The 13,166-nt window shown below is 47.1% G+C and overlaps 1 protein-coding gene across 1 annotated transcript in view; it reads left to right on the forward strand.

The window, feature by feature from the left end:
* mbtps2 (membrane-bound transcription factor peptidase, site 2) overlaps nucleotides 1-13,166 on the forward strand; it is a 194,774-nt gene that overhangs the window by 135,284 nt on the left and 46,324 nt on the right. Inside the window, exon 9 of the mRNA XM_072514446.1 lies at nucleotides 3,795-3,990. Within this exon, the coding sequence (XP_072370547.1) occupies nucleotides 3,795-3,990 (196 nt within the window). The remainder of the gene's footprint in view (nucleotides 1-3,794; nucleotides 3,991-13,166) is intronic.

The following is a 13,166-nucleotide window of genomic DNA, read 5'->3' on the forward strand; positions in this document are numbered from 1 at the left end:
CATCCTCAGGGCTGCCACCAGTACCTTAAAACCTAGTGAATTGTGATCATTGTTCCCGAAATGCTCCCCTACTGAAACTTCGACCACCTGGCCGGGCTCATTCCACAAAACCAGGTCCAGTGCGGCCCCTTCCCTAGTTGGAGTGTTTCATATTGTTTCAAGAAGCCCTCCTGGATGCTCCTTACAATCTCTGTAAGGAGATTAAGCCCTAAGTGAGTCCCAGTCAATATAGGGAAAGCTAAAATCACCCACCACAATAACCCTGTTACTTTTACACCTTTCCAAAATCTGCCTACATATCTGCTCCTCTATCTCCTGTTGTCTGTTGGGAGGCCTGTGGTAAACCCCCAACATTCTGTCTGCACCCTTCCTATTCCTGAGCAATACCCATATTGCCTTGTAGTATATGCCTTCCGAGGTGTCCTCTCACAGTACAGCTGTGACAAGGGGTCACTGTCTCAGAGGTAGGCCATTTCTGACTGAGATGAGGAGAAATTTGTTCCCTCAGAGGGTGGTGAACCTGTAGAATTCTCTTCCACAGAAGGCTGTGGAGGCCAAGTCACAAAACCAAGAAGGAAATAGATTTTTAATCATAAAAGGCATCAAGGGGAATGGGGAGAGTGCGGGAGTATAGTGCTGAGATGGAGCATTCTCAAAGGGCCAGTTGGCCTAATCCTGCTCCTATTTTCTATGTCTCTATTCTCCCGTTCTCCCATCTTTTTCCCTCAACCATACAATTCTTTCTATTCAAATATTGATCCAATTCAGAAAGCCATGATTAACTCTACCTCCACCACACACTCAGGCACTGCATTCCTGCCAGGTCCTCCTTGTTTCCTCTCTACCAGCACATGTTAAGCTGCATCAGAAATGTACCAGCCACAACGCTCTCAGCCTCATTGATGCGCTGCAGTGATGTCAACTGCTGGTCAAACTCCGAAATCTGGGATTTGAGCTCCTCCAGGTGATGACACTTTCTGCACATGTAGTTGTAAAGAACAAAAAGTTTCCTGGATTTCCAACGTGGAACAGGATGTGCACCTAACGAGTTTGAAGTGCCCTGCTATTTTTATTTATTTGACTGTGAACTTAACAGAAATTGACTTGGGAATAAATACTCATTATCTACTCACCCGTGAGATGTTTCCCTTGTGCTGATATCACTTTATTTTATGCAGACTTTAACTTGAATAAGACGCAAGTCTTAGTGAAACTTAAGCTTATTGTAATGTATCAAATATAAATTTAATCAAACTTAAAAAATCTTAGGCAATTGACAAAAATTGTGGATTTAATCTATCTTAGAGAAGATAGATTAACTTAGAGAAATAAAGGCAATGGTAATACCAGCCAATTTTACAAGATGATCAGAGGATTGGATAGGGTGGACAGTGAGAGCCTTTTTCCTCGGATGGTCTAGTACGAGGGGACATACCTTTAAATTGAGGGGAGATAGATATAGGACAGATGTCAGAGGTCGGTTCTTTACTCAGAGAGTAGTAAGGGCGTGGAATGCCCTGCCTGCAACAGTAGTGGACTCGCCAACACTAAGGGCATTCAAGTGGTCATTGGATAGACATCTGGACGATAAGGGAATAGTGTAGATGGGCTTTAGAGTGGTTTTACAGGTCGGCGCAACATCGAGGGCCGAAGGGCCTGTACTGCGCTGTAATGTTCTATGTTCTAATTGCCTACCTTCATTTCTCGAATCCATAGAATACCTTCAATGCAGAAGGAGGCCATTTGGCCCATTGAGTCTGCACTGACCCTCCAAAAGTGCACCCTACCCAGGCCAACAGTCCCACCCTGTCCCGGTAACCCCATCTAACCTGCACATCTTTTGACTGGGAGGAAACCAGAGCACCCAGAGGAAGCCCATGCAGACACGGGGATAATTTGCAAACTCCACACAGTCACCCAAGGCCTGAATTGAACCGGGGTCCTTGGCACGGTGAGGTAGCAGTGCTAGCCACCGTGCCACCCCACTGCGTACACACTGCTACCTCTCCACTCCAAACTGAGACTAACTGGAATCATTGTCTCTTGTTTATTGCTGCTGCCGCTCAGATCCATATGCTCAGCAAGGGATCTGGTTAGGCTCTGTGGTGTGGATTATCAAAAAGGATATTGAAACACAGGACAACATGTAGAACAGACTTGTAAGGTTGTCACCAAATTGAGAAGATGGAGCTGTGTGGGAAAGAGAAGACCAGCTTGATGTCTTTTAAATGTTGATCGGGTTCAACAGGAACTCGACTGTTAGGCATTCAGCACCAGGAACATTTGAACATTCCTTCGAGCCCGCCATTCAGTACGATCATGGCCGATCTGGTTGTTGTCTCAGCTCCACTTTCCTGCCTGACATCCTAAATCCTTGATTTTCTTGTCTGGCACAAATCTCTCTAACTCAGCCTTGAATAAATCAATGATCCAGCTACCACTGCTGCCTGGGGAAGAAAATTCCTCAGACTAACAACCTGCCGAGAAAAAATTCTTTAATCTCAGTCTTAAATCATAGACCCCCTTATTTTTAAACTATGTCCACTGGTTTTAGCCTACCCCACACGTGGAAACATCCTCCCGCTTTCCATTTCACCAAATCTCTGTTTGGATCATAGATTTTTCAATACGATTACCTCTCATTCTTCTAAACTGCCAATAGGTATAGGCCCAACCTGTCTCCACAACATAAGCCCCTCATCCTAGGAGTAGAATCATAAAATTCCTACAGTGCAGAAGGAGGCTATTTGGCCCTTTGAGTTGGCACCAACCCTCCAAAAGAGCACCCCACCTTGGCCCAATCCCCCGCCCTATCCCTGTATCCCTGTAACCCCATCTAAACGTTAGATGCTAAGGAGTAATTTAGCAAGGCCAATCCACCTAACATGCACATTGTTGGACTGTGGGGGGAAACCGGAGCACCTGGAGGAAATCACACAGACACAGAAAGAGCATCAAACTCCACACAGACAGTCACCCAGGGCTGGAATTGAACCCGTTCCTTGGCTCAGTGAGGCTGCAGTGCTAATCTCTGTGCCACCATGCAGCCTGGTATGATGTTGAATTGATTCAAAAACGAATGATTTCTCTTACTGGTGTGCTGTGTATGGCCTGCTGCGGGAGTTGCGAGAACAGTATCTAAGGTGGTGAAAGTCCAGGTCAAGCCAAGTTGGGGGCTAGCACTATTTGGAGTGGAGGACGAGCCAGGAGTGCAGGAGGCGAAAGAGGCCGGCATTCTGGCCTTTGCGTCCCTGGTAGCCCGGCGAAGGATCTTGTTAGTGTGGAAGGATGCGAAGCCCCCCAGCGTGGAAGCCTGGATAAATGATATGGCAGGGTTTCTCAAGTTGGAAAGGATAAAGTCTGCCTTGAGAGGGTCTGTGCAGGGGTTCTCCAGGCGGTGGCAACCGTTCCTAGACCATCTCGAGGAGCGTTAGATGGAGTTTGGTCGACAGCAGCAGCAACCCGGGGGGGGAGGGGGGATATCTCTTTCTGGGGGGGGGGAGGGGGATAGGGAAGGGGGGATTCTTCGGGGGGCCACCTGAGCAAGAAAATACATAAACGATCCGGAAAACTGATGTGTACGGGAGGAAGCCAATGTACAAAGTTCTGTATCATATTGATCTGCAATGCAAGTTTTTCTTCTTTTTTGTTACGGGGGGGGGGGGGGGGGGGGGGGGGGGGGTTGTTTATATAGTTGAAAATTCTGTTAAAAATTCTTAATAAACATATTTACAAAAAGAAAAGTGTATGGCCTGCTGTGCCTCACGCTCCCTCATATATGTTTGTGTTTCTAGTACATTTGTCTAGCAGCCAGGAAAGCCATTGAAACCAGCCGGGTATGTCAAAGGAATGCGGACTGTCAGAAGGAGTTGGTGCCCAGCTTGTGTGCGAAACCCTCTCTTGAAAACCAAACCAGGCTGATCAGAGTCAAGCATTCGTCTCCCATGGATATGTTATTTCTGGGACACCCTGTGCATCTTCAGTATGCAGGTATGTAACATTCAATATAATTCTGTAAACATCAATTTATGCATCAAGGATCAACAAAACTGAATTTAGAACATGGGACAGACCAGTCCCTGTTACCCCTCAACAGTGGCATTGTAGGTGGATATTTTAAGAGTGATTATGACGTGCTGAGATAGCAGAGCAGCAATTTAAACCCTGGAGATGGAGCCAAGTCTCTCATATTTTTCTCATTGTCACTCAATGACAATGAGAGAGCTGTATTGAAAAGACTTGGGTTTATATTGCTCCTTTCATGGCCTCAGAACGTCCAGAAATACTTTCTGGCCAAATGAATTGTTTTGCAAATGTAGTCACCATTGTAATATAGGAAACACAGCTGCCAATTTGTGCACAGCAAGCTCCCCTAGACAATAACGTGGCAATGACCAGATAATATTTTTTACTGAGTATCTCAGATGCAAAGGGTGTGGGAGCAAATTCAATCATAACTTTGAAAACGGAATTGGATGAATAATTCGAAGGAGGCATTTGCAAGTTGAGTGGGACTAATTACACCGCACTTGCAAGGATAAGGCACACACAATGGGCCGGATAGCCTCCTCCTGTGCTTAATGATCCCATAAGCAGGGGGTAATAAAATTAACATTAATCAGCTGTACCAAATCAGGCAATAGCAGAGAGAGGACAATATAGGTAGATGCCAAGAGGCTTCTCGAAAGGCTCGGTGAATGAGTGGATTTAGCTAATGCAGTTCAATGTAAGGAAGTAAAAAATAGTACATTTTCTGGGATAAACAAAATTAAAATATTACAAAATGAAACTTATTGTTTTTGAGGCACAGATATTGGTCCAGATATTGTGAGATCATTTATTTCTGCTTGAGAGAGCAGATGAGCCTCGGTTTAATGCTTCAAACGAAAGATGACAGCTTTGACAGTGCTGCACCCCTTCGGTAGTGCACTGGCATATTAACCTAGATTCTCGTCTCAAATCTCTGAAATGAAATTTAACCTTCTGACCCAATAGCAAGAGTGCCGCCCATTGGATCCAGGCCAAGACCTGTCGATGGTGGTACAGCTTTTGCATTTAACAGTTGGCTGTGTTGACTGACTGTTGGGTGCAATTCAAGCTGCTGATTCTCTCCTGAATGATCCTCTGGCTGTGTGGATTTAGGGAGATGTTGGTCGGGAGCGGGAGGGCAGTGGGGAACATGTCTACCTGTGCCTCAGCCATTCCCACATCTGCAGGAATGGTGTAGGAGGGAGGGCTTCAGGTATTTGGATAATTGGAGCGCATTCTGGGGAAGGTGGGACCTGTACAAGCAGGACGGGTTGCATCTGAACCAGAGGGGCACCAATATCCTGGGAGGGAGGTTTTCTAGTACTCTTCGGGAGGGTTTAAACTAATTTGGCAGGGGAATGGGAACCGGATTTGTAGTCCAGCAACTAAGGTAGCCGATATTCAGGATGCCAAAGCATGTAATGAGGCAGTGGGGAAGGGAACACTGACAAAGGAGAGTACTTGCAGGCACGGAGATGGGTTGAAGTGTGTATACTTCAACGCAAGAAGCATCAGGAATAAGGTGGGTGAACTTAAGGCATGGATCGGTACTTGGGACTACGATGTGGTGGCCATCACGGAAACTTGGATAGAAGAGGGGCAGAAATGGTTGTTGGAGGTCCCTGGTTATAAATGTTTCAATAAGATTAGGGAGGGTGGTAAAAGAGGTGGGGGGGTGGCATTATTAATTAGAGATAGTATAACAGCTGCAGAAAGGCAGTTCGAGGAGTATCACCCTATTGAGGTAGTATGGGTTGAAGTCAGAAATAGGAAAGGAGCAGTCACCTTGTTAGGAGTTTTCTATAGGCCCCCCAATAGTAGCAGAGATGTGGACGAACAGATTGGGAAACAGATTTTGGAAAGGTGCAGAAGTCATAGGGTAGTAGTCATGGGCGACTTTAACTTCCCAAATATTGAGTGGAAACTCTTTAGATCAAATAGTTTGGATGGGGTGGTGTTTGTGCAGTGTGTCCAGGAAGCTTTTCTAACACAGTATGTAGATTGTCCGACCAGAGGAGGGGCAATATTGGATTTAGTACTTGGTAATGAACCAGGGCAAGTGATAAATTTGTTAGTGGGGGAGCATTTTGGAGATAGTGACCACAATTCTGTGACTTTCACTTTAGTAATGGAGAGGGATAGGTGTGTGCAACAGGGCAAGGTTTACAATTGGGGGAAGGGTAAATACGATGTTGTCAGACAAGAATTGAAGTGCATAAGTTGGGAACATAGGCTGTCAGGGAAGGACACAAGTGAAATGTGGAACTTGTTCAAGGAACAGGTACTACGTGTCCTTGACGTGGATGTCCCTGTCAGGCAGGGAAGAGATGGTCGAGTGAGGGAACCATGGTTGACAAGAGAGGTTGAATGTCTTGTTAAGAGGAAAAAGGTGACTTATGTAAGGCTGAGGAAACAAGGTTCAGACAGGGCATTGGAGGGATACAAGATAGCCAGGAGGGAACTGAAGAAAGGGATTAGGAGAGCTAAGAGAGGGCATGAACAATCTTTGGCGGGTAGGATCAAGGAAAACCCCAAGGCCTTTTACACATATGTGAGAAATATGAGAATGACTAGAGCGAGGGTAGGTCCGATCAAGGACAATAGCGGGAGATTGTGTATTGAGTCTGAAGAGATAGGAGAGGTCTTGAACGAGTACTTTTCTTCTGTATTTACAAATGAGAGGGGCGATATTGTTGGAGAGGACAGTGTGAAACAGATTGGTAAGCTCGAGGAAATACTTGTTAGGAAGGAAGATGTGTTGGGCATTTTGAAAAACTTGAGGATAGACAAGTCCCCCGGGCCTGACGGGATATATCCAAGGATTCTATGGGAAACAAGAGATGAAATTGCAGAGCCGTTGGCAATGATCTTTTCGTCCTCACTCACAACAGGGGTGGTACCAGGGGATTGGAGAGTGGCGAATGTCGTGCCCCTGTTCAAAAAAGGGACTAGGGATAACCCTGGGAATTACAGGCCAGTTAGTCTTACTTCGGTGGTAGGCAAAGTAATGGAAAGGGTACTGAAGGATAGGATTTCTGAGCATTTGGAAAGACACTGCTTGATTAGGGATAGTCAGCACGGATTTGTGAGGGGTAGGTCTTGCCTTACAAATCTTATTGAATTCTTTGAGGAGGTGACCAAGCATGTGGATGAAGGTAAAGCGGTGGATGTAGTGTACATGGATTTTAGTAAGGCATTTGATAAAGTTCCCCATGGTAGGCTTATGCAGAAAGTAAGGAGGCATGGGATAGTGGGAAATTTGGCCAGTTGGATAACGAATTGGCTAACCGATAGAAGTCAGAGAGTGGTGGTGGATGGCAAATATTCAGTCTGGATCCCAGTTACCAGTGGCGTACCGCAGGGATCAGTTCTGGGTCCTCTGCTGTTTGTGATTTTCATTAATGACTTGGATGAGGGAGTTGAAGGGTGGGTCAGTAAATTTGCAGACGATACGAAGATTGGTGGAGTTGTGGATAGTGAGGAGGGCTGTTGTCGGCTGCAAAGAGACATAGATAGGATGCAGAGCTGGGCTGAGAAGTGGCAGATGGAGTTTAACCCTGAAAAGTGTGAGGTTGTCCATTTTGGAAGGACAAATATGAATGCGGAATACAGGGTTAACGGTAGAGTTCTTGGCAATGTGCAGGAGCAGAGAGATCTTGGGGTCTATGTTCATACATCTTTGAAAGTTGCCACTCAAGTGGATAGAGCTGTGAAGAAGGCCTATGGTGTGCTCGCGTTCATTAACAGAGGGATTGAATTTAAGAGCCGTGAGGTGATGATGCAGCTGTACAAAACTTTGGTAAGGCCACATTTGGAGTACTGTGTACAGTTCTGGTCGCCTCATTTTAGGAAGGATGTGGAAGCTTTGGAAAAGGTGCAAAGAAGATTTACCAGGATGTTGCCTGGAATGGAGAGTAGGTCTTACGAGGAAAGGTTGAGGGTGCTAGGCCTTTTCTCATTAGAACGGAGAAGGATGAGGGGCGACTTGATAGAGGTTTATAAGATGATCAGGGGAATAGATCGAGTAAAGTCAGAGACTTTTTCCCCGGTTGGAACAAAGCATTACAAGGGGACATAAATTTAAGGTGAAAGGTGGAAGATATAGGAGGGATATCAGAGGTAGGTTCTTTACCCAGAGAGTAGTGGGGGCATGGAATGCACTGCCTGTGGAAGTAGTTGAGTCGGAAACATTAGGGACCTTCAAGCAGCTATTGGATAGGTACATGGATTACGGTAAAATGATATAGTGTAGATTTATTTGTTCTCAAGGGCAGCACGGTAGCATTGTGGATAGCACAATTGCTTCACAGCTCCAGGGTCCCAGGTTCGATTCCGGCTTGGGTCACTGTCTGTGCGGAGTCTGCACGTCCTCCCCGTGTCTGCGTGGGTTTCCTCCGGGTGCTCCGGTTTCCTCCCACAGTCCAAAGATGTGCGGGTTAGGTGAATTGGCCAATGATAAATTGCCCTTAGTGTCCAAAATTGCCCTTGGTGTTGGGTGGAGGTGTTGACTTTGGGTGGGGTGCTCTTTCCAAGAGCCGGTGCAGACTCAAGGGGCCGAATGGCCTCCTTCACTGTAAATTCAATGATAATCTATGATTAATCTAGGACAAAGGTTCGGCACAACATCGTGGGCCGAAGGGCCTGTTCTGTGCTGTATTTTCTATGTTCTATGTTCTATGTTGCCCAGTAAGAGCAGGTTTGTTGAGCCTGGGGTCTGCTTACATGTTGACACCTTTCTTGACCAGTGATGTGGAGGAAAATGGCTCAAAATCCATACCTGGTAATCCTGCACTAGTCCACCAGTGAGAAATAAAAGCATCAGGATGTGCGCTTTGATCCCCAGTGAGAGAGATATTCAATCAAATTTCCCTGCTTTGTTTTTAAATTTTTCTCTAACTCAGGAGATGAATAACTTATCATGCACCAATAAGGTTCACATCAATAGAGAGGAGGAGACTAGTTTCAAACTGACTCTGCATTGACTGTAACTTTGTCCCCCACCTCCTCCTTCACATGACTCCAATCTGCTTCCAACTCTGCAAAAGATTCCCCCAATTTACTTACTCCCCTAGCCCCAGATAGTTATTGGGAAAGTTGAAGCCTTCACTCCCTTCAGCAGAGTCTTCTGTTGTTACTAACCCACTCCGGCCACTGTCTCAGATTAAAGCAGATTCTGAACGTTGGTCAGTCACGTGCACACTGAGCCTCAGACACTAACTCCTCATCTTCATTAACTTTTGTTTCTCATCTGCTGTTAAAAACCTAATTTGTCGGTTTGTCCTCGTCCCTGCAGTATAAGTCAGGTACTCACAGGGTTAATGTGGGACTGAGCACAGTACCATCCACACAGTGATGTAAGTGGCAGTGGCCCAGACCCAGAGGTCAATGTGGTGTTCAGCAGAGAGGTGTATAGACCTAAACACAGCTCCTACCATTTACTGAACAAGTGTAAAGAGTTTGAATAGTTACTTGTAAAGAGTTTGAATAGTTACTAAAGATTTCAAGTTAATCATAGAATTTACAGTGCAGAAGGAGGCCATTCGGCCCATTAGGTCTGCACCGGCTCTTGGAAAGAGCACACTACCCAAGCCCACACCCCGACCCTACCCCCATAACCCAGTAACCCCACCCAACACTAAGGGCAATTTTGGACACTAAGGGCAATTTAGCATGGCCAATCCACCTAACCTGCACATCTTTGGACTGTGGGAGGAAACCGGAGCACCTGGAGGAAACCCACGCACACACGGGGAGAACGTGCAGACTCCGCACAGACAGTGACCCAAGCCGGGAATCGAACCTGGGACCCTGGAGCTATGAAGCAATTGCGCTAACCACTATGCTACCGTGCTGCCCTGAAGCTACAGAGGTCTCAGAGAATTCTTAAAGACATGGCAACCTGTTACAACCCCCCCTCCCCATCACCTCATCTCCCCACCGCCCCCAAGCTTGATTATACCAACACCACTGACCAACTTCTCGTTCCCAACTGTCCATAGATTCCAACCCATACTTTGTTCTGCTTCTTATAACCTGCCCAGCATCCGAGTTGCCCCAACCTCTCTGACTTTAAAAAAATATATTTTTATTCTCCTTTTTCCCATTTTCTCCCAAATGTACACCCACCCGGCAGTAACGGATACAATATCAATCCCCATACCAACAACAACAATCCCATCCTTTCACCAATCCCCAAACAATTGCCCGCATGTTAACATAACAAATAACAAAAAGGAATCAGGAATCACCCATAGTCACCATTAACAGATACAGTCCCCCACCCCCTTAATGTTCGACGTAATCCAATTTTCGAAAGTGCATAATGAATAACACCCATGAACTGTAGAACAGTTCAAACTTAACCTTTTTTCATTGACACTTTTTGTGGAGTGCACATTTTCCCACAGGGATTTATTGTCAATGTGACATTCAATAGGTATATTATCCAATTCCCCTAATCCCAAAATTTCTGTCATTATCTGAGATATATAAAAGGCCATATCCACCGCCTCTACAAGGCTTAAAGTCTCAGCAGCCAAAGTGCTTTTGACCACTCTCCTTATTTTCTTTGTTTCCCACACAAGAGGGCAACATTTACCATCGTTCCCCAAAAGGAAAATTATAAAATCTCCTGCGTTTGAAACCCCATCACATAAATTTGCATAGGAAGCATCATAATAAACTGAGTTTCAAGTGCCTACGCTCACCGAAAACCGGGAACCTCAAAACACACTCCTGCATTTTTAGTTTGGCCAGTGCTTTATTTGCTCTCATTATGTCTTCCAATTTGGGATCATTCATTTTTGTACTCAACTCTTATGACATCAAAATTCCAGTCTAGCCTGTCTACCTAACCAATTCAGTTGCCCAATTAAACTTCGCAGTTGCTCTTTTTCCATCTTTGAAACCATTGCGTCTTTTTGTGAAACCCGGCCACGACTAATTGCTATTGGGCTGATGCTTTCCAAATAAGATTGCTGACGTAAAGTTGCCCCTAACTTAGTCTGTCCAATTTCCAGTCCAATATATTTCAATGCACCGGAAGCCTCACTTCCTTTTTAAAAAAAATATATATTTATTAAAGTTTTTTAACACAATTTTTCACCCTTACAAACAATAACCCCCCCCTCGTAACAAAATAACAAGAAATCGCGCAGAGCAAGATATATACATGGTGAAAACGCTATGTTACATAGCTTTGTACACTGGCTCTCTCCCTCTCGTGCCAGTTTCCCCGATCCTTCATGTTATCTCTTGCTCATCCACCCTCTCAGGCAAGCCCCCATTCCCCCCCCCTCACAGCAGGTCCCCCCCAGGTTGCTGCTCCTGCTGACCGACCTTCCTCTAACGCTCCGCGAGATAGTCTAGGAACGGTTGCCACCGCCTGTAGAACCCCTGTGCAGACCCTCTCAAGGCAAACTTAATCCTCTCCAGCTTTATGAACCCAGCCATGTCGTTTATCCAGGCCTCCACGCTGGGGGGCTTCGCCTCCTTCCACATTAGCAAGATCCTTTGCCGGGCTACTAGGGACGCAAAGGCCAGAATGCCGGCCTCTTTCGCCTCCTACACTCCCGGCTTGTCCACTACTCCAAATATTGCTAGCCCCCAGCTTGGCTTGACCTGGACTTTCACCACTTGAGATATTGCTCCCGCCACTCCTCTCCAGAACCCCTCCAGTGCCAGACATGACCAAAACATATGGACATGGTTTGCCGGGCTCCATGAGCACCTGCCACATCTGTCCTCTTCCCCAAAGAACCTACTCAACCTCGCCCCCGTCAAGTGCGCTCTGTGAACCACCTTAAATTGTACCAGGCTGAGCCTAGCACACGAGGAGGAGGAATTAACCCTACCCAGGGCCTCAGCCCACAAACCTTCCTCAATCTCCTCCCCCAGCTCCTCCTCCCATTTACCCTTCAGCTCCTCTACCAGCGCTTCCCCCTCTTCTTTTATCTCCTGGTATATTGCCGACACCTTGCCCTCCCCGACCCATACACCCGAGATCACCCTGTCTTGAACTTCCTGTGCCGGGAGCAACGGGAATTCCCTCACCTGTCGTCTCACAAACGCCCTCACCTGCATATATCTGAAAGCATTTCCCGGGGGTATCTCAAACTTCTCCTCCAGTGCCCCTAGGCTCGCAAACGTCCCGTCAATGAACAGGTCCCCCATTCTTCTAATCCCCGCCCGATGCCAGCTCTGAAACCCCCCATCCATCTTCCCCGGGACAAACCGGTGGTTACCCCTGATCGGGGACCACACCGAGGCTCCCATTGCACCCCGGTGCCGTCTCCACTGGCCCCAGATCCTTAGCGTTGCCGCCACCACCGGGCTCGTGGTATACTTTGACGGCGAGAGCAGTAGCGGTGCCGTCACCAACGCCCCCAGGCTCGTTCCTTTACAGGACGCCATCTCCATCCTCTTCCATCCGCCCCCTCTCCCTCCATCACCCACTTGCGGATCATCGCCACATTTGCTGCCCAGTAGTAGCTCCCTAGGTTTGGCAGCGCCAACCCTCCTCGGTCCCTACTGCGTTCCAGGAACCCTCTCCTTACCCTCAGGGTCCTATTCGCCCACACAAACCCCATAATGCTCCTGCCTACTCTCTTAAAAACGGCCTTCGTGATCACGATGGGAAGGCACTGAAACACAAACAGAAACCTCGGAAGGACCACCATTTTGACCGACTGCACTCTACCCGCTAGCGAGAGCGGTAGCATGTCCCATCTTTTGAAGTCCTCCTCCATTTGCTCCACCAACCTCGTCAGATTCAGTTTATGTAGGGCCCCCCAACTCCTGGCTATCTGGATCCCCGGGTACCGAAAGCTCCCCTGCGCCCTCCTCAGCGGTAAATCCCAAATCCCCCTTGGTCCCCTGCCTGTACTACAAAAAGCTCACTCTTCCCTACATTGAGCTTATAGCCCGAAAACTCTGCATGAGTTGATGACCTCCACCATCCCCTCCGTTGGATCCGCCACATACAGCAACAGGTCATCCGCATAAAGCGACACCCGATGCTCTTCTCCCCCGCGGGCCACCCCCCTCCATTTCCTAGACTCCCTCAATGACATGGCCAAGGGTTCAATGGCCAATGCAAACAGCAGGGGGGACAGGGGGAACCCCTGCCTCGTCCCTCG

Source organism: Scyliorhinus torazame, chromosome 8, assembly GCF_047496885.1.
Source record: "Scyliorhinus torazame isolate Kashiwa2021f chromosome 8, sScyTor2.1, whole genome shotgun sequence".
Lineage (NCBI taxonomy): Eukaryota > Metazoa > Chordata > Chondrichthyes > Carcharhiniformes > Scyliorhinidae > Scyliorhinus > Scyliorhinus torazame.